This window comes from Glandiceps talaboti, chromosome 7, assembly GCF_964340395.1.
Source record: "Glandiceps talaboti chromosome 7, keGlaTala1.1, whole genome shotgun sequence".
NCBI lineage: Eukaryota > Metazoa > Hemichordata > Enteropneusta > Spengelidae > Glandiceps > Glandiceps talaboti.
Window position 1 is genome coordinate 19,317,271 of NC_135555.1, and position 22,186 is coordinate 19,339,456.

The window sequence follows — 22,186 nt, forward strand, 5'->3', positions numbered from 1 at the left end:
AAATACTGGGAGTTTGAAGAAATTTCACCTCCTAAACGCAAAAACCTGAACAGATTTTATCAAAAGCCATTACAATTGATATGCTAGACATTGAGCAAGGGGGGAAAACGGAAGTATTAGTATGCCTGCAACATCAGAGGGAGGTAGCACTTCGTCATTTGGGCGATTCCATTACAAGTTAGGATAATTTCTCTTTGCGTGTAACTGTCAATTTCCTAAATTTAATAGAATTTTGAATTCTGTAATATCCGTTAAAAGATTTGTATGAAGGCCATTGAAGAAGTATGATTTTGCCACACATTATTAAATTTACTATTTATACATCTGCGAAAATGGTTGCTCGACTCCCCATACTTTACTAAACATAAACTTCCGGGACCTAGGCTAGTATTGCATGCCAAGTATTGCATTATGTTCCCTGTGCGTGTTGTTGCTACCTGGTCAAGTTCAGAGCCGTCGAAGGTCACGTGATCGTACATAATCGACCCGCCATGGTTTTGCTAGTGTGCTTTTGAATGTGGTTCCTATAATTCCAAAGTAATTAGACTATAATTCTATCAGAATGCATAACACAGCTATTGTTGAAAGTAAGTATGGCATAAACATGTTAAAACAGGTCTATTTGAAGAAAAAGGACAACGGAATATCGTAGAGCTTGCCATATTAACCCACATTACAGGGTGAGTATAAGAAGATATGATGAGATGGTTTGTATCATCTAAGCGTGTCAGAATTGATACTGAATGAGGGTTTATGTGATCTTAAATCATCCATATCATGCCATCCGTACTAATCGATTACGATCAATATTACAGCCAATGAAACGTACATTAAGTCAGCAATATGTTTTTATTTGTCAAAGTTAAAGAAAATGTTGCTTATTTCACGGCGATGGAATTGTATATGATTCCTAAATATTTTTGTTCGGTCAACCTCAGGCTGTAGCCGAGTATGGTGTTAGATATATTGAGTAGAACAAAGATGAAAGAATAAAATATACAATTCTTTTTTTCAATGCGAAAATGGTTGCTCGACTCCCCGTACTTTTCGAAATATAAACTTCCAGGACCGAGGCTAGGCGAATGATCAGTAAAATATCTTATCATATTTCCTTTATGACCGTTGAGTGTGTATGTCACTATCATAGCCAATCATTACAAACCACGATAGAAGCCCGTATACATTTTCCACAATTTCAATATAATTCCTTAACCATGTTCATATAGTGATGTACATACTCAACAGTGATAATGTTTGAAAAGTGATGAAATGTTGAGAGAATTTAATAACAAAGATGATTATACAGATATGCATAGCAATTAATTGTTCATTCCTTAACCCTTAAGTATGATACGAATTGGTCATTATTTTACCCCATGACATCAACATAGAATGTATCGATTATAAATTGTATTTTAAATGGTGTCAGGTTGAGAAGTCTAAATACAGGTCTGAAAATGCGTAATACTGTCGGTAGGGTGGTGTACCCCCCCCCCCCCCCAATCCTTGCAAATGCAAAGCAGCTGTCATGGCTAATATATATCGTCGCATATAGTATCCATTACCTGTGTGTCTATACCAAGAGTTGTGTACATAACTAATGGAAGTAGACTGAAAGGTTATTGTTGTAACCACTCCTTTGGGTATATAAGTAATATGACGCATCTTCGTTCCAACATTTGATTGACGTGAAAAAGAAATAGACCATGAAATAAACGCCAAAATGTTATAATATAGGAATGACATTGAATGGTAGATTATCACACTATAAGCTGTTTGAGAGAAGGTGACTTAAAATATTACTAATTCAGTGAATTAAAACTATTCAAATCTGCGACAGCTACAACTGGAGCAATATGTTTTCATCAAAACCCCATCAAATTGATATATATATTCACAGAAAATTGTCCGATTATGGCGAGTAATACCATAGTGGGTAGTTATTCCCAGGCTAAAAACACATTACGCTAGGTTGAAAACAATACATGGAATTGTTCATATGGCACAACATTAACCTAGAAAAATATTAATCCAAATTCATTAAAACAATATGTCTTAGTGGCTTGTCTTTTTAAGACTCATTTCCAACAATAAATAATGGTAATAGTTATATTAAGGAGGAGTTCAATAAATGTTGGGTTGTCTTGTATTGTTTCATTTCCACGAAATGAACCTAGGGGGACTTCGACCATTGCATGAACTTCTCTGGGAATGGATATCCAAATAACTCAAAGTCGGGCTGATATAACTCATACAGTCTTCTCATATTGTTTTCGGGTATGGTGGAATAGTAGCGATGAAGTATGTCCGCGTTGGAGGTGTTGGTAGAGTGTACATCGGAGTGAGGAAAAGAAACGTTGCCGTTAACACCAGCTCGTTTCAGAACATAGAGGGCTTCTTTGTCAAGATTCTCAAATTTCCCGATGAGATCATAGGCAATGTCGCAAACAGAACAAAGTTGATAGATTGGTCTCCAATGATGGTCAAACGCAGACGTCCTGGGACCACTGTCTATGATAAATTGAATAAACTCCCTAAATTGTATATTCATCTGGCTGGTGTTGAGCGTACGATTAGATCCGGTACGGTATCGCTGAATTATCTGCGGCCCGTATGTCTTTGGAAAGTACAAATCCCAGGAAGCTGTCGATTCAAATTTATCTCTGAAAGCTGATAAAATCCGCTCAAATGGATGACGAACAAAAATAAATTTAAAGTAAGTTTCTAGCCGCCTGGTTCGTTCCATGATTTGAAGTTTTGTTAGAAATTGTATACGGTTTTGATACCGTCCGTGAACTAACGTAGGGTGCACATTTTCGGTGTTATTCAGGACTCCAAGTAGAACCAGTAAAACTTTTCGCCAGTTTGAATTTGCCACTTTTGGGACAGCACAGTAGATAAGCTTATGCTTGTCTTCATACAAGATTCTATTCGTGATAGCCTGATGTTTTCCAGATTTTTCTGTCAATCTCTGACACTCTTTTCTATAATGGTCTAAACGACTTTGATAAGTATCCTGCAACCGAATAGAAGATGCAGAATGTAATGAATAAAACGAATATAAAAACAATACGACAATAGAATGATGAAAACTCATCTGTGCACACACGTTCAGTGTATATTCGTAAATTTAACGTCCCTTCGATGATAGGATACGTGCAGAAAACACTGACGAAGCCATGATACCCGGTGAAACCTTTGTTGCACCCAAGACCACTATAAAAAGCTTCTATTAGTGGTCTGTGGTAACCGTTGCACTTAGCACTTCGTACACAAATGTCATCATCTGGTTAGTCATGACTAATCAAAATTAATTTAATTTTCTTCCAATATGTTTCTTTCGTCCACTTTTCCTATTTATATTTTTACTCGTATTTTTTCTCTGTTATTGACGTCCGTTGTGAATATTGTGAGTTTTGTGAATGTGTATGATTTTGGTTCAGTTTCACTGTCTTTTTGTGGCGGGCGTATCATTGTAATAACGTAACCCTCTCACGAATACAGATAACAGTTAAAATAGTAACTAATGTACTGACAATATAATTTATTGGCATTTTCTAATCTTACTTTGTACAACGATTTCCTCATAAAGAAGTGTTTGTATTCTTACGAGCCTTCTAACTGTACGATCATATACACTACTTCCGAACTTTGAAAGTGACGTCTGAACGTCAGATTACACTGGCGCTGTGCAAATTGATTTCCAATAAATTGATGGATTGATTGATCGATTTGATTGATTGATTATATGATTGATTAAATGACGGATGTGTTAAGGAGTACAGCAGAAAGATGAAGATGGAGTGATTCACATTTTCTATTACCTTGGTAACATTTGTTTGAAGAAAGTTGTTTGTGATTTGTTCTGTCAGTGAGATGTTAGAGCCAGCGATGGTAGTCGTACTTGCATCTGTTTTGAAAATAAATAGACAGATAAATAAACAAGTAAATGAAGGCTCAGAGAAAAACAATTATATATATAATAATATATAAATGGATGATATATATATATATATATATATATATATATATATATATATATATATATATATATATATATAAATATATAACATATGAAATATGATGTAAATGTGTTATATAATTACGTATTGTGCTATATTCCAAGTCCAAAAAATAAATATATATGGTATAAATACAGCAATATGATGTAAATGTATTATATATGTATTGTGCTATGTTTCAAGTCAAGCGAGATTCCACTGTCAACCGAGGTTTCACATTTACTAAAATCTGTTAACTTAACAAAGACATTTTAATCCTAGTCCGGCAGAGATAATAATAGTTAATATAATGAACAAACGATAATGCAACTTTGTCAGTCTAACCCTCACATACTCAATACAAAATACATCCTCTTTTGCAAGTGTAACTTTAAAACAATAGCGCTAATTACGTGTGTTGTAGCACAACTGTACAGTTTTCAAAAATGTTTATCCACATGCTGATCCATGCTAGGTACAGGTGGTCATTTTCTGAATGACTATCCAGTTACCTATTGAATCCTGTCATGAACTTTGCAATATAAGCAGTCCTTTGGCAGTGGCTATGGGTGTTGTCATGTTGCTAGACATATTTGTATACAATTTTTGAATGTTCGTTCACTTGTCTATGAATCCCTGATGTTATCTTTGTGATAGCCATCACCATATGACTGTTGCTATGGGCGTGGTCTTGTTGCTGGGTATATTTGCATACATTTTTTCAATTTTTTTTTATTTGTTTAATAATTCCTGTTGTTACCTTAGCAATATATGGTGATCATTTAGCTGTTGCTATGGGCATGGTCCTTTTTGCTATAGTCACATTTACATACATTTTTTCGAATGTTTATTCCCTTGTCTAAGAATCAGTGTTGTTATCTTTGGCTGTTGCTATGGATGTGGTCATTGTTGCTAGGTATATTTGCATACATTACAAGGGCGTGTTCATGTTTGATAGGGCCAACAAAATCTGCAGAATAATACTTCTAGAAACATCTCACCAAGTTTTCAGTCTCATCAATTAAGTACTTTTTGAGTATACGTTTTTGAACCAAATTCACGTTTAACCCTAATTTACATATCGCCAATCAGATCATTATGTGCTTAATATTTCTTCATCTATACATTGCCAGATGCATCCCCATTAAATTTCAATCTGATCAGTAGGTTTGGAATTTTGACCAAGGACACATTTCCAGCCCCAATTTGCATATTACTGATGGAAACATCATGTCATGAACAAATCTTAATCTACATTCCCTCCAAATTTCAGACCAATCTGCTCAAAAACCTTTGTGTTTAAGTTTTCTGACCACAAATGACATTTTTTACCCAAATCATCTGTGCTGCAATCATTTTGCTTTGGACAATTTCCCAACTAGACACCAAAGGTAATGTCCCCACCAAATACCAAGGCAATCGGTCTGGTGGTTTTTGAGTTTTAAAGTTTTGAGTTTAAGTCGTCCACACACATACACACACACACACACACACACACACACACACACACACACACACACAAGTAGTATAGAAAATTGGAGTTTAAGCCCAGTTTAACGTTGTTTTCAAGAACTTGATCAAGAACTTATTCAAGAACTTGTTCAAGTTACTTGAATTATTCTTTTCTTAATAAAAGTACATCAGTTTTAAGATATAGATCATGATAATCACCCCATTGTTTGCATATCATGTTTCTAAGTTATTTTCAAGAACTTATTCAAGAACTTATTCAAGAACTTGTTCAAGTTACTTGAATTATCACCCCATTGTTTGCATATCATGTTTCTAAGTTATTTTCAAGAACTTATTCAAGAACTTATTCAAGAACTTGTTCAAGAACTTGTTCAAGTTACTTGAATTATCACCCCATTGTTTGCATATCATGTTTCTAAGTTATTTTCAAGAACTTATTCAAGAACTTATTCAAGAACTTGTTCAAGAACTTATTCAAGAACTTGTTCAAGTTACTTGAATTATTCTTTTTAACTTTATTAAAGTCATTTAAGTTACTTTGCAAAGGTTTTTTAAAAGATATCAATATGTGTGTAAGACTGTAAAACGAATTCAAGTCAGCGAAACTTTGGTGGTGGTTTAATATTATGGTTCAACATGATAACTGCTTTAGGCTGAATTAGTGCTTACGTGGGTTTTATAAAAAAAATATTCGAGATTCTGAAATTGAAATTTTCTTAACTTACAAGTTTTCTTTCTTGTCACTGCCAACTGACCTTGGTAACCTTGGTAACCTTAGTGACCTTGTAACCTAGACATGCGTCACTGAAATGTTCAATTAGACAGATAGTATATATGGATCATAGTAGCGTGACGGGGGAAGTCAAGCGTAGCAGCATAGTAGCGAGGCTTAATTTACCTTATAACAAGTTTAAAACAGACAAGACAAATATGATCGATTACTAATGCTAATTTTACCTTATAATTAGTTTAAAACAGACATGTCGTTTCATTGAATTCCATAAATTGATTTTAATACAGATATAAGACTTAATTTACCTTAAAACAAGTTTAAAACAGATATGTCAATTTTACTACAGATATAAGACTTAATTTACCTAATATCAGGTTATAGTTATATATATATATATATGAATAAATTGATTTAATACAGATATAAGACTTAATTTACCTTATAATAGGTGAAAAATGGGGGATGTCGTTAAACTGGGCTTAAACTCCTATTTTCTATACTACTCACACACACACACACACACACACACATACACACACACACACACACACAAACAAACAGACAGACAGACAGACACCACACCATACCTATAGCACTACTGAACCTTATCAATTCAGTTATGCTCAAAAGCAAAATGGATTTATAGTTTAATTTTTATATTTGATTCCGTTTTTTTTTTTATAAACAGGGACATTAACATTGTATAGCTAGGTAACTTACGCCATGTCAGGAATTCGCTAATTTTGCCAGGAACCCAAATTATCCACAATAGGCAGATACCAATCAACAGTGTTTTAAGGTGGTTCATTTTTACTGTGGATGAAATGTAAATGTAACAGCTTTAAATACAACCCTTAACACTGAAGTAAAGTGCTTTCTGTGTTTTACACACTCATTTATAGTATTCATATCAAGTGTAGACGATTCCATACTTTCAAGAGCTTTCATTATAAACCTGGTTTGCTGCCTTTCTATTAAACATCGTCAATTTGTAAACATTAGAGTGATTACAGTAAATGATAGTCAACCGTGATTATATTTAGCTCTCAATGAGATCTAGACAATATTTGATGACGTCTATGTTTACACTGTGGTTATTGACTATTCACTTGCTTTGCACTACTAACATTGTTCACAGATTGATGACATTGAAAGACATCACATTCGGGGCTGATGGGTACAACAATTGGTATACTTTTGCACTTGATATGGATGCTATACAAGGCAAATCATGGTCATAGTGTTACAAGTTGTATCATCCAGGAAAGACGAGAATTATTTTAAAAACTCAAAGACAAGCATGAAGTTTGGGATTCAACAATGAGAAATTTAAACAACCTCACACAGTCTGAAAGGTCCTGCTGTTCCTCCGCTTATGTGAGAGAATGTATTATATATTAAAGTGGAAGTAACGCCTGGATCTTCCAGGATACCACATAAGGTAAAACAACGTTTATTTGTTTTAATTTCATTTTGATCAGATTTTCAGCAGTTTGAGGATTAGTATTTAATTCTCAGACCTCCTCATCCAACTGTATCATAATAACAAACTCCACGTATCTGGCAGAACAGTTAGATTGGATTGAATTGGATTGCTGATAGTATAAACAAAAGCAGTTCCAAGCTGCTGTCTAATTTCAACATGTTTAATATTTTAAAAACAACGTACTGTTTACACAATGCCACATGCGCAGCACCATTTATGGTTAGTACAATCCGATTCCGTTATTCTTTGCTGCCTATAATATATGATATTTTCATCACTACATCTATTTCAAACTGCGGTGGGTAATTTTCATTTTACATTATTTGTCCGAGTCGTCAATAACATAATTAACAAAACTCAGCTGTCTTTACTTCATTTGTTTTTATTTTTGTTTGTGTTATTAATTTTCCCATAAGTTTTCCTTTTTCTATGAAAGAAATAAAAAAGAGAATTATCGATCGAATTATCAGTCAGTTAATCCCTGTCTCTGTACTAATACGATCCCTATGTGTCATTTTACTGTAACAGTACGATACTCCGAACTATGTGAGTGCACACACCTTTCTCAGATAGACTCTTAATATTGTTGGTGCACCTCAACAAATGCTGTCGTATGTCAGAAAGTAAAAATAGTTCGTGAATTCAAACCATCACTTAAACATTTTAAAGTATTCTACAATGAAGTCACGATGGCTCAATATTAACATTTTGTGCAATTAAACAGTTTAGGGAGAACACCTTTTGAAGGAATTCCCAAATAATTATAGTGTATGTATTTGAGAAATCAGTTGTTTGTCTGTTTTTATCTTTAACCAATACTTAATAAAACAGACACTTGAAAGCCAACAACAATAACTGGGCACATGATATTTCTGTATACGTATGTATTACACACCCTGTCAGTTCATTCGTACCTATGTGTTTACATTTTCTATGTGCCTATGCCAAGAGTGTAAATAGGCTTTCTGAGTACATCAGTCACCAACTTGAAATATATACATATATAAATAATACATTATACACACGGTTTTGATTTTTGATAAGTCGTATCTGTCAACACGGGACCCTAAAACCACATTTATCTCCGATTATGTGCAATGAAATCAAGACTTAATTCTTACATAACAATGAACAATCATGGGGAATAACTTAATTAATATGTATAGAATGTTTTAATGTACGTACCTTTGGGTTGTGGTAACATGACAACTGTGAAAGAAATACAATATCTATATTTTATGTTGCAGAGGAGTACACGAATGTGTATTAAGTTTTGATTTCTTAATGAAATGTTTTGGCAATCAGCCTGTTAGGTGAGCATCTTAACCTTCAACTCTGTAAGATAAAGTTTCGTCTTGAGAAACTTAAGCACACATTTCTACCATTAAAGACTGTATCTATTTGTACCCATTCGAATTTTGGAGTATTCTTCTCGTAGAAGTGGATATGAAGACAGTCAAAGACTAATCGCACATATCCATGCTGCTGGCTTTAATTACCATAAGAACAACGATGCAAACTACGTATGTTATATGAGCCGTCAGATGACAAAAGGGACCTTAAGGGTCAAATTTTCAATTTTGAGTTTTCACTGGATTTAGATACTTGACCATCTCAGCTTTCATATGAGTGGTGCCATACACCAAGGTCAGGGTTAATTTATGGAGATATACTCATTTGAATATTTGCATGAATTAGTGTTAATTTGCATATATGCACATATGAATAGCATTAATGAACACCAGTAGTATCATGTTGAATGACTGGAATTGTGTATGCATGTACATTAAATTAGCCAAGAAACACAAAGAACAGTTGCTAAGCATATGTTTGAAGTATTGGCACGACAACCAAAAGGTGGTTGTTGCCATGGCAACCGATCTTTTAGGGATTCTTACCAATGATATAATACCATACTACACTATTGTAGTGGTGAGTCAGTTTGAAAACAATAACACATTCAAATAATATATACATTAACTTTATTATTTGACATGTTGTGATTCACAAACATACATATGATTACAAGTTGACTTGTTGCCATGGTTATGTCCTTTGCAATATTACCTAATTCTAACCACTGGACTAGGTTATATACTTTCTACTGTAGTGTAGATAAAAACTTATCAAACGTCAGCATTCAGATATAGTATCAAGTATCAATGACTGGCCTTCTGGTAAGATAAACCTAATGTTACCATAGCAACACTTTTTTGTTGCCATGACAACAGAATATGTACACTTTGTGCTGATGTTGGATACCTATATGTGATTTTTAACTCTCTACATTGGCTGGCGGGGGGGGGGGGGTTTAAGAATGTGAAACTGGTAAATGAAAATAGCAACTACCATAAAACTTCATTCATATTATATAATCAAGCATAACCATGTATATTTATATTTAAGACAAACACATGTTTTCAAAGATATGCTAATATTAGTCACATTATCTTATTAAATATTCAGAATGGTCACCAGAGTAAGAAGTCATATTTTTTTATTCCTTCACTAAACTACTAAGTATGTACATTGCACACCCTGGTGTTTGGTGTTGATAATCTCAAAGTCTCAGTGTGACTCCAACAATATAATGTCTACTATCAAGGTTGATGTAGTAACTTGGGAACCAATATCTACTATCAAGGTTGATGTAGTAACTTGGGAACCAATATCTACTATCAAGGTTGATGTAGTAACTTGGGAACCAATGTCTACTATCAGGTTTGATGTAGTAACTTGGGAACCAATGTCTACTATCAAGGTTGATGTAGTAACTTGGGAACCAATGTCTACTATCAGGGTTGATGTAGTAACTTGGGAACCAATATCTACTATCAAGGTTGATGTAGTAACTTGGGAACCAAGTTGTATAGTATATAATATCACAAATATACTATAATGTTAATCAATATGGATTAAAAATAACACCTGACATTATAAATAATTTTAAAACTGTCCAATTGTTGTTCAAAATTCTGTTGTGCTAGTATTAGTAAATTCTAACTTAAATTATCTGTTGATATCATTACGGATTTCTTCCGATAACTTTGGGAGAATGAACGTTGTTTGCATCTCTAGAAATGCTTGTCTACTGAAGGAAAAATAACTAAAAATGAATATCAAATAACATGATATGTAATACTCCAGCTATAATTCTTGATTACAATAAAGTTTTATCAAATTATGGAATTCAACACAAACTTTCTTGTATTCAATTTTGTCAGCAATGCCCAAAAAGTAGTGCAACTAGCTCTTACAACAGTTCATTCAGTGTTCAATATGTAAGACTGCATTATCACAGTCATAAATATTGGCAACAAGCACAGATAAGCAAGTTAAATAAAGACTCCAAAATACACTGGCTGCTTAACAAAGATATCCTGTCAACAGTTACATATTGCCTTTCTACACTTCAAAGTGATGTGATTCAATTACTGTTTGTTAATCCTGCAAATCACAAACCAAATATACTAGTACTGCTGAAGTATAATATTGTGCATCTTTTCTCTCATTAAAGTTCACAAGTCCATCTTGTTTCCATTGTTTGTAAATGTCACATTAAAAAAAAAAAAAAGTTTCAATTCGACTAAAATGTTTCAAATTACTGTTGTATCCTGTCTTCATCATTTTGAACCGTACAGCTATATGATGAACCAAAGCTGCAGTATACATGCTGATATTGATAACTGCAATGGCCAAAACAAAGACTGCCATTGGATAAATGGAGAGCAATGACTGGACTTCACAACACGATTCAATTCAATATTCAATATTACAATTATTATCATATACTTTATGAGTAACACATGAATTATCTGATATACTATACGAGTAACATTAATTAATTGATACTCATACATTAGCTAGAGATGCTTCAAATTCACCAGTACTACATACATACTAACATTTCCTTTTACATGGAGGGACATCATGTCTGGAGAAATAGGACAGCAATATTATTCGATTGTTTCCATTGGATGTTAATCATCCATGATTGCAAAGATTTAACAAGTTAAATAATTCAATATTGAAATGTGATGGAGTATGTTGCTTACCGTATCATTCAAATTGAAATGATCATAAAATGACGTGGAATCTGGTGCTTACCGTATCATTCATATTGAAATGACTATGAAATATGATGGAGTCTGGTGCTTACAGTATCATTCATGTTGAAATAAATTTAAAATGGGATGGAATCTTGTGCTTACCGTATCATTCAAGTTGAATTAAATATGAAATGTGATGGAGTCTAGTGCTTACCGTACCGTAACGTACTGCTGTGGGGTTTACTTCTGACTAATACACCATCAGCAAGCTTTACCCTATGAAATGTACTCGTGTTGCTTACTCATTTGCTAATTTTAAGGCGCAACCATGTCTTTTTGTAGGGGATAACCATTTGATATCTTATTTGGCAACCACCCCATATGGTAAGAGGAAACTATTAATTTTTAGGGGAGTAACAAATACAGGGGCTTGAAGAAATTTCACCTTGTGGTTCACACTATCTGCAGAATTCTGGTCAGGTTTTATCAAACTCCATCACAATTAATATTCTGAAGTAGTGGAGAAAACAAGAATATGCCTGCAACGTCACTGGGAGGTAGCATTTCGTCATTTTGGGCGATTCAATTATAAGCAAGGGTAAATTCCTCTTTGCGCACGCCTGTCAATTACTTAAATTCAAAACAATTTTGAATTCTGTAATATCCATTTAATTAATATTTAGTTCATTGACAAAATGGTTGTTCCATTTAAATAAATATACTATTAAATTTATATATCCTTGCCTGCTAATTATTGTGAACTGTTTCCTGCGCGTGTTGTTGCTACCCGGTCCAGTTCAGGGTAATCGAAAGGTCACCTGGTCATATATGATGCGCAGTCTAACTGTTCTAGCGCAATTTTTTATGTGTTTTTTTTTTTAAATCCGGAGTAATTAGAATAAATTCTTTCAGAATGAATAACGTAGCCATGATAGTATTAGTAGTTGAAACTAAACCTGGTATGAAAATGTTACAACAGCTCTCTTTGACGAGAAAATTACAACGGAATGTCGTAGAGCCTGGCACATTAACCTATTTTGCAGGACCAGCATGTGAAGATATGTTGCAAAATATATCATAACTTGCTAACCAATCAGATGGCTTGTATCATCTTAAGCATATTAGAATTGATACTGAATACTGGTCTTTGTGATTTCAGTGACTTTTTAATTATCCATATGGTGCCACCCATACTAATCTATTGCGATCAATATTACAACCAATGAAACGTACACTAGGTCAGAAATATGTTTCATTATCCCTATTAAAGAAAACGTTACTTATTTTACGGTGATGGAATTGGATATGAAGTATTGTTGTTCCTTCAATCACAGGCTGTAACCGAGTATGGTGTTGGATGTATTAGGTAGAATGAAGAAAGACTAAAATATATAGGATTTTTAATGCGAAAATTGTTGCTTGAATCTCTGTACTTTGCCAAATACCTACTTCCTCGACCTAGGCTATGCAAGTGATCAGTAGAATATCTCGTCATATTTCAAACGTTATAACCATTGAGGGTGTATTTCACTATATTAACCAATCATTACAAACTTCGACAGAAGCCCCGTCAATACTTTTCGCCACTTCAATATAATCCCTTTTCCATGTTCATATATTGATGTACACTCTCAACGGTCATAAAGTTTGAAAAGTGATGAAACGTTTTACACTGAATTCAATAACAAAGATGATTATACAGACATACATAACAATTTTTCATTTCTTACCTCATAATAATTTTGATACCAATTGGTCCTTTAAATGTTGTACCCCATTATATCAACACAAAATATAGCGATTTCAAATTGTATCTTAAATGGTGTCAGGTTGAGAAGTCTAAATACAGGTCTGAAAATGTGTAATACTGTCGGTAGTCCCCCTTCCATGTCCTCGCAATTGCAAAACAGCTGTCATGGCCAATTTATAACGTCGCAAACTATATCACAAACTGTGTGCCCACTTTCCCTTCCGGATATACCGACATATTTATACATACATTTATTGCTCTTAAAGGCCATCGGCCCAAATTGCACATTCACAAAAAACGAGCAATAGAAATATAATGGTTACAGCATACAGAGAGAAAAGTAAAATGATTTTATATACATGAATGAAACAACTAAATAATTTAAATGCATTCCTTTCTTAAATTAATAGATTTGTACACACAAATTGCCAAGCTGATTATTACAAAATTCTTATTATATGACGTGAGCGCATAATATTTTTCTATAGCAGTTTCTCTATACAACCATTTCGGTAAGTATTTTCCCTTAGATTGTGGTACATGGGACAACAGACAGGTAACACTTGTGTTACTTGTCTGTGATGGGACAAACTGAAATGAAATGAAATTCGTCCTCAACATCTGTTGACATACACATTTTGCAAAAACGGTCTTCAAAATCGATGCCCTTTGACCCGCCTTCCTCAATTTACAGCCCAAGACTAGAGCATCTCAAACTGGCTAACGTTCAACTAAGTTTTAAATCCATATTTAATGACAAGTAGTCTTCACGTATAAACATAAGCTTGGAAATTTGATAAAGACAATGTTTATTATTTGAACACGTTTCTAACCACCAGTTTTGTTTAAACATATAATTTGCTTGGTCATGAATTGGCAGAGAAAGGCATCAAAGTCACCTGGCCCTGCAAGATCGTAACTACGCCTAGCTACTCTGTTTTGTGGCATTTTAAAGAGTTTTAACCAATATATTTGTAAGGTTTTGACAGTGTGTATAAAGATTGACTATCTAGCGCAATTGCCTAGACACATACATCAGGCGTTGTTGCCTTAACACCAAGGAATGCTTTACAATATTTAAGTTGTATTCTTTCAGCAGACTGATACTGTTTATAACCCCAAATTTATGCACCATGTGTAATTGCTGGTAAGATCATTCTATCAAAAAGTTTATAATATTCTTTGTGTGGCAAAGCACCCGTATTTCTGACCATATGAAAAATACTCCCCTTGACTTTCCAGGCCTGATCTGCTAGTGTTGACACCGCTTTGCTCCAACTATGTCTACTTGACAACATCAGACAAAGATATTTGTAATAACTAACGATTTTCACTCTTTCCCCATTGGATATCCACTATTCGGATTGTTTCACAATATCACCATGTCTATATACAATGATTTGAGTTTTACTCATATTTACACTTAGTTTCCATTTCATGCAGAACGACTTTAATTTTGTAGGAAATCGTTGTAAACCACCTGGTGAATCACTAAAATTGGTTACATCGTCTGCATAAAGAAGTGAAAATAAATCATACAGTTCTTGAGTAATTTGGCTAACATACTATTTAATTCATTTATGAAGAGAGAAATTAAAAAGGGCTAAGCATGCACCCTTGCCTTACTCCGATGGGGCACTGGAAATTATCAGTGATACCTTGTCAAGCCTTCACAGAAGATTTGATCTCTGCATACAATGAGTTTAAAATACAAAACATCTTTCCCCGATCCCTTCCAAGCAAAGTCTATACAACAGATTATGGTTTACCGAGTCGAAAGCCTACTGAATCGACAAAAGCGCAGTAAAAACGACCCTTTGGTTTTCACAGGTATTTCTGAATTATAATGTGCAAAGTGAAAATGTTATCAACTGTGCTGAAGCCACTTCTGAAACCCGCCTGGCAGTCGGAAATGCAACCCACTATATCTGCCCATTGAACTAGTCGCTGATTTAAGATTAAGATAAATAATTTTCCCATTGAACTAAGTACGGCTATACCTCTATCTAAAATTATTTGAATCATGGAGATTGCCTTTCTTGTCCAACAGGACTATAATATCCTTACTCCATTCTTTAGGGAAATCACCAGGTCCTGTATCAGAGATAGCGTTAAAGATAAAATGAAGTACCGAAATGAACTTACCTAACCTATTAGAAGTCATTAGAAATACCATCTGGCCCGGGTGATTTACCGGATTTAAGTTTATCTACTGCTTGTAGTATTTCACCATTAGGTATTTCCTCATTTAAAAATTCCTGTAAATCTGTATTTGGAGCTTTGACAGAAGCGTTAAAATTGTCTAGAAATTCTGCTACCGTAATGTCAAAACGTGTTCTTTCTAAGTCTGAATTATGAAGAGTTTTGAAGTGATTTACCCATTTTGAAGGTGAAGGTGAGTCAAGATATACCAGAAATGTTCGTACATCACTAAAATATATAATGTTGTTATTGTAACTACTACTTTGGATACATAAACGAAAGTAGTATGACGCATCTTCCTGTCTTTGATGAACATGTACATGAAATAGAACATGAAATAAAAGCCAAAATGTTATAATATAAGAATAACATTGAATGGTATATTATCACACTATAAGTTGTTTGAGAGAAGGTGACTTCAAATACTAATATAATTCAATGAATTCAAACTATTCAAGTCCGCGATACCTTATCACTACAACTGGAGTAATTTGTTTTCATCAAAAACCCATCAAATTTATATTCACTGAAAATTATCCGATTATGGCGAATGATACCATGGTGAGTAGTTATTCCTGGGCTAATAACAGGATTCGCTAGGTACAACAGTGACGTTTCCAACGTTATCAAACTACGCAAGACAAGACATGACACTAGAGGACACCAGTACAAAATTGAGAAACGAATTTTAAGACTGAATATTAGAAAATACTTATTCATCCATAGAAGCGTGGACTTCTGGAATAGTCTACCTAATGCCGTTGTCACAGCAAGAACAATTCAGACATTTGAAAAAGGATTAGATCAACTATGGAAGGATCAACCCCTTTTGACATGTATGAAGATAAGAGAGCTGACATTACAGGCCCAGCAAGGCCTACAGTTGCTAGTCAGAAGAGGACCTGTAAGTACCTACGAGGTTTGTCTTTTTCGGACTCATTACCAACAAGAGATCATAATGATAATTATATTAAGTAGGAGTTCAATAAATATTGGATTGTCTTGTATTGTTTCATTTCCACGAAATGAACCTTGGGCAACATAGACCATTGGATGAACTTCTCTGGAAATGGATATCCAAATAACTCAAAGTCGGGCTGGTATAACTCATACAGTCTTCTCATATTGTTTTCGAGTATGGTGGAATAGTAGCGATGAAGTATGTCCTCGTTGGAGGGGTTGGTAGAGTGTACATTGGAGTGAGGAAAAGAAACGTTGCTGTTAACCCTATATTGCCAGTCTGTAAACGTGGCCCACAAACCATTCACACCTACAGAGGAAGTTATACTGTCATGAATATAATTTTAATACCGGTGACGAGTTTTGTCAGGTTTCTTGACGTGAGAAGGTGACATAATGACCACTATAGAATTATCTTTGGCATTTGATAATTTTCCGCACTAAACAACAATGGCGAAAAAATTGCAACAAAAACATTATTCAAATGTACGTAAACAATCAACTCTCAGGTACCATAGAACTTAGAAGCAGCACATAAAATCATCGGACTACGCAGAGTTTTTCAAAAACTTCCCTTGCACACTGAAGTTGTTTTGCGAAGCTAATTTGCCATTTTATTAGTTGAAACATCATTTAGCATTTTATATGTTTTCCGTCGCTACTTTTTTAGTAATCAGTTGCCACGTCGCGTCGCGTCAGTGGAGAAACTTTAGTCCCTGAACTCCAGTAAAATTGATCATGCAACCCCGATAACATCGTCATTTACAGGCCTTAAAAAACACCATATAACAAATTGATAACAGTACTCTTTTGTAAAAGGCTTCCAAAACTTATTCTGTTGTCGATATTCTGCTCTCCCACGATGGTGTGCACTTGTTTGGTTTCGCTAGGGGTCTAGTATTCCTACTTGCATACGGCATAAGTCGTCCCTTCCAAGCGTGCACCGACTGCAAGCAGGACTAGGGGTCTAGGACTAGAGTTTCCGACGCATGTATTCATTCCCAATGGAACCCCCAGCCATTATATACATTCCTGTATCAGTATAGTAATGTCCTCCCAATTTAAAGTTAATGAATTTATAGTTTGTTTTTCAGTAGATGTATTCAAACAAAATATATTTATTTTTCATCTGTCTCGCCAACTGTACTAGTACTACATTGTATAATCACACATACATGCACACTGACTCGAGTGTTTACGTATAGTAAAGCATACATTCAAATTGCAACAAATCATACAAGTTGTATAAAAACTATTTATATTGTCTCCTCATAAAAGAAGTATCCATGGTAACATTACTATAAAGGTTTCAATGAGGGGTTCTACATGTATTTTTGTACCCAAAATCAATAAATACATCTTACTAGATGTATTTATTTTATGATTTATGTATTTATTGCATATATTGTAGCTTTTGGTCACAGTGCTGTGCCACATATGCAGAGCTAGAGGTACATATACTGAATGCCGAGTTCAGTGGATCACAGCTAATGATAGTATCATTTATAGTTCAATTTGATGAGTTATTTCCTATTTTTCATAGTGACCACACTCTGTAATAAACACTAGCAATTTCCTTACATGAAATCAACATTTAACTGTTTCAACAATGGATATATAAGGTATGAGATCAATATATATTTCAATATAGGTTGAAAATCTAAATTCTTTTACTTTTGGGGTGTTTCTTTTAGCTGTCTAGCTCACATCCTACAGAAACGATTTTACTTTTAATGGGTCTATTTGTATCCCTAAACATGCAATTATTTCTTTTAAAAAAAATTTCCAAATTAAGAAATGGAAGAATTTTCACTATAGCACAGCACTAAAATAAAGTGGCTATGTATTCATAGCATTACTACATACTGATTTGAAATTGGGTTCTGGGGATAATCTTTAATTGTTAATAATCATGTTGTAGTTAATTGTTGTAAATCTACTTATTTTGACCCAAAAATGTATATGTACATACAAGAAATCATCCTGAAAACAAAGGTGGTGACATAGTATTTTCTCTGCATTTTTTACATATTCAGATATCAATGTTTAAGTATGCAAAGTATAAGAAAAATCTATCGACTTTTTGAATTTGACCCCCCCCCCCTCGAGCGCCCTCAAGTAGCGGCCCTTACAGGACCAATGAATATAGACTGACACCTTGTACGGAAAAGATATTATTGAAAAAAAATGTAAAAGTAAACAATAAAGAAAAATATTTTTTTAAACAAATCAATCAAAATAATGCTTTTTCCAAACCCCCTTTTTCAATGCAATATTTTTGGTGTTAACAATTGAATTCGAATGTGGCAAATGTTCACAATACGACAGGATCATGTCCTGGTTGCACGTACCTACATTATACATACATCGACAAGTGTTTACAGAGTAGACATCGGGGGAGGTACTGTGTTCCAGCGATTAATATGATACTTCTCCGTGTGTACCAAGCCAACATTTTCATGAATACAGTCCACAAAATGCAACTATTTAAAGATAGATATTGCTTTCCTGTATATTCATAAACAAATACCGTAGTTCATCCTTAGGAGACATAAAATCTGTAATACTCTCTGAAACGGCAGTTTTTTAAGTGTTTTATTAGCGTGTTACGCAGACAGTCATCTAGCCACAGATAATCACAGGGAGCAGCGAGCATGTAACTGATTGATCGATCGATCGATCGATCGATCGGTTGATGTATTGATTGATTGATTTATTATTTGGTTGAATGATTGATTGATCAATTTTTGTGGTGCAATATAACTTACTTTATGTGTGATATTGATCAATTGACTCATTGAGTTTTAAAACTATTTCTTTTTCTTTCCCTGGTTACTTTGCTCTCAGCTGTTGATCTCAGACCACTAAAAGTCTGAGGCTGTATGTAATTCTCTCCTTGCTTTATTGACTAAATAAAGACGCCTTGTCCATTCTTCTAATCTTATCTTAATTAAAACACCCCTTATCTTAAAACTGGCAGGAGATCACTTACATTAACAGTTTGCTTTATCTCTCATCTGCTGGGAGATTATCACACTGGACAAACACTCGATCATGCATAAACTAGTTTATGCATGGTCGAGTGTTTGTCCAGTGTGATAATCTCCCAGCAGATGAGAGATAAAGCAAACTGTTAATGTAAGTGATCTCCTGCCAGTTTTAAGATAAGGGGTGTTTTAATTAAGATAAGATTAGAAGAATGGACAAGGCGTCTTTATTTAGTCAATAAAGCAAGGAGAGAATTACATACAGCCTCAGACTTTTAGTGGTCTGAGATCAACAGCTGAGAGCAAAGTAACCAGGGAAAGAAAAAGAAATAGTTTTAAAACTCAATGAGTCAATTGATCAATATCACACATAAAGTAAGTTATATTGCACCACAAAAATTGATCAATCAATCATTCAACCAAATAATAAATCAATCAATCAATACATCAACCGATCGATCGATCGATCGATCGATCAATCAGTTACATGCTCGCTGCTCCCTGTGAGATAATTAAGAAGACAGATTGGTAATGGCTATTGTTCGAGGTGTTAATCTATGGATGAACAGCTCGATCCTTGCCTCAGGTACACTACAAGGGTCTCTAGCATGCGCAATTTCAACGTTACACCGAAAGCTATCGAAGCCCCTCTTTGGGTACTATCGGTGTTTTGTTTTTTAAAACAGCACGGCCTCATCGCTAAGGGTGAGAGGTCCGATAGCGTATTTTCAACCGGAAGCCGACAATTTCTGCTGAAACGGCTTGAAAATCGAGCGAGATTTAGCTGAGTTATTGCCTTGTAAATCTTGCTTGTTTGGGACGGTCAAAATTGTGAATATATAATGAACATATATGATTTAAAAATGCAGCAATATACTTGTCTGTGATCTAGCATAATGTGCGTCATTTTAGTCAGCCCCTCTCTATAGGCATCTTAGGTCCTTTAACAAATCAAGTAATTCAATGTTGAAACGCGACTATAAAATATCATATAATGGAATCAGGTGCTTACCGTACCAATCTGCAAGGCTGTGGAATTTACTTCTGACCAGTTACACTGTTACACAAACCCCATTCCTAAAATGTATTTGTGTCGCTTCAAATCTTTGATATTTAAGGCGCAACCACTGCCACTATAGGGGTAAACATGTGATATCTTAGGTGGGTACCCCTTGATACGAAGAGAAAGTATTTGAAATTTTGCAAAACTAACGTACAAATTTAAAACCGCTTTACCGCTGAGTCATTGAGATTTAGAAGTTGTTGGTTCGCCGGGTAGATCCGGACTCTCTCAAAGTCCTCCGGAGCATAGCTAAAAGGGATGTTTTGTATGTACCGATATCTACCGCATATTTTTAATCGAATATTCGTTACCGTGGGCCCTCAGCGACTACATAGGGCTAATCAATTATCGACCTTTCTGCCATGCTGTTTTATTGCTATGCCTCCAGTCGTTTTGGCGAAATATTAACCATGCGATGCATTGAACTTATCACCTCTCACAATGAGTAACCACCTACTAAGTCATCTCATTTCAGATGGAAGTCCACCTCAGTAAGGGAGCCTTCAGCATAATTGCATGGGGGTGGGAGGGCCGGGGGAAATCAAGCCAGCTCTGTGACATAAAACGTGACTCACCCCCCAGTAAGTGCGAAAATGTGATCCTCTCCTTTCTCTAAAATTTGACCTTCACCCTGTTCAAATATTTCGATGAAATTTTTAAGCAGTTTCAACGATGCCTGCCTTTGGCGTAGTTGTTAGACCTCGAGATAAGTAGTCAGGAGGTCCAGGGTTCGAATCCCACTAGGGACAGGGATCTTTTCAGTAGTAAGATCTTGCCATAATGCTCGTAATTTTTAAAGGCATTTGTTGTTTCCACTATAACCACCACAGTGAGTTTGTATTTGTATTAAATATATCTCTGTCTTTGGATCTAATTGGCATGGTTGAGAGTAGATGAGTGCACATCTAACAACCTCAGGATGAGGTTAACATGCGTGTACGCCACCGCGTTATCCCCAATATCTTGCCATACTGATGACTATATCGACACAGGCTATCACACCACCCAACTAAGTCAGATGCCATACGAATTTGTAGCAAGAAACTGAAATTCCTCAGAGAAACTGGCGCAATCAATGAAGAAAGTCAATCATCTGGAGACATATAGCTAAAGTCGGACAACCATACACGAAATCCCACTGTTTTCAAAACAACACACATACAGTCCAAACATTGACGCATCTCATCTACGAAAGACAATAACCAAACACTTGTATTGAAGTGGTGAAATGTATTGACGGGGTTTCTGTCGAGGTTTGTAATGATTGGCTATTATAGTGACATACACATTCAACGGTCATAAAGTTTAAATATATGATGAGATATTCTACTGATCACTCGCCTACCCTAGGTCCTTGTTTGTAACCACAAATATTCAATTCATAGTTACCCTGACAATTGTGGGAGGTTAATTTTATCAGTAGCTCCAGATTAGGTATTACAATAACCACAGATAATGCCATAGTCCTTTGCGCCTTATTAG

General features: G+C 34.8%; 1 protein-coding gene across 1 annotated transcript; it reads right to left on the reverse strand.

Annotated features, from left to right (window-relative positions):
- Positions 1–2,173: 2,173 nt before the first annotated feature.
- On the reverse strand, positions 2,174–17,574 carry LOC144438056 (carbohydrate sulfotransferase 11-like). Its single transcript, XM_078127089.1, has 4 exons — positions 17,562–17,574; positions 15,666–15,839; positions 14,914–15,002; positions 2,174–3,016 (listed from the first exon to the last, which is right to left on the reverse strand). Exons 1-4 carry the CDS (start codon positions 17,572–17,574, stop codon positions 2,174–2,176), a joined length of 1,119 nt encoding a protein of 372 aa, XP_077983215.1.
- Between the last annotated feature and the right edge of the window lie 4,612 nt (positions 17,575–22,186).

What these genes read in the sequence shown, in the direction of transcription:
- LOC144438056 (XM_078127089.1), bottom strand. An exon ending in TAAATCACCCGGGCCAGATG is followed by an intron (nt 15,003 to 15,665) that starts GTATTTCTAATG and finishes TTCTTTATGCAG; the next exon opens with ACGATGTAACCAATTTTAGT. An exon ending in GCATGAAATGGAAACTAAGT is followed by an intron (nt 3,017 to 14,913) that starts GTAAATATGAGT and finishes ATTCGGTTGCAG; the next exon opens with GATACTTATCAAAGTCGTTT.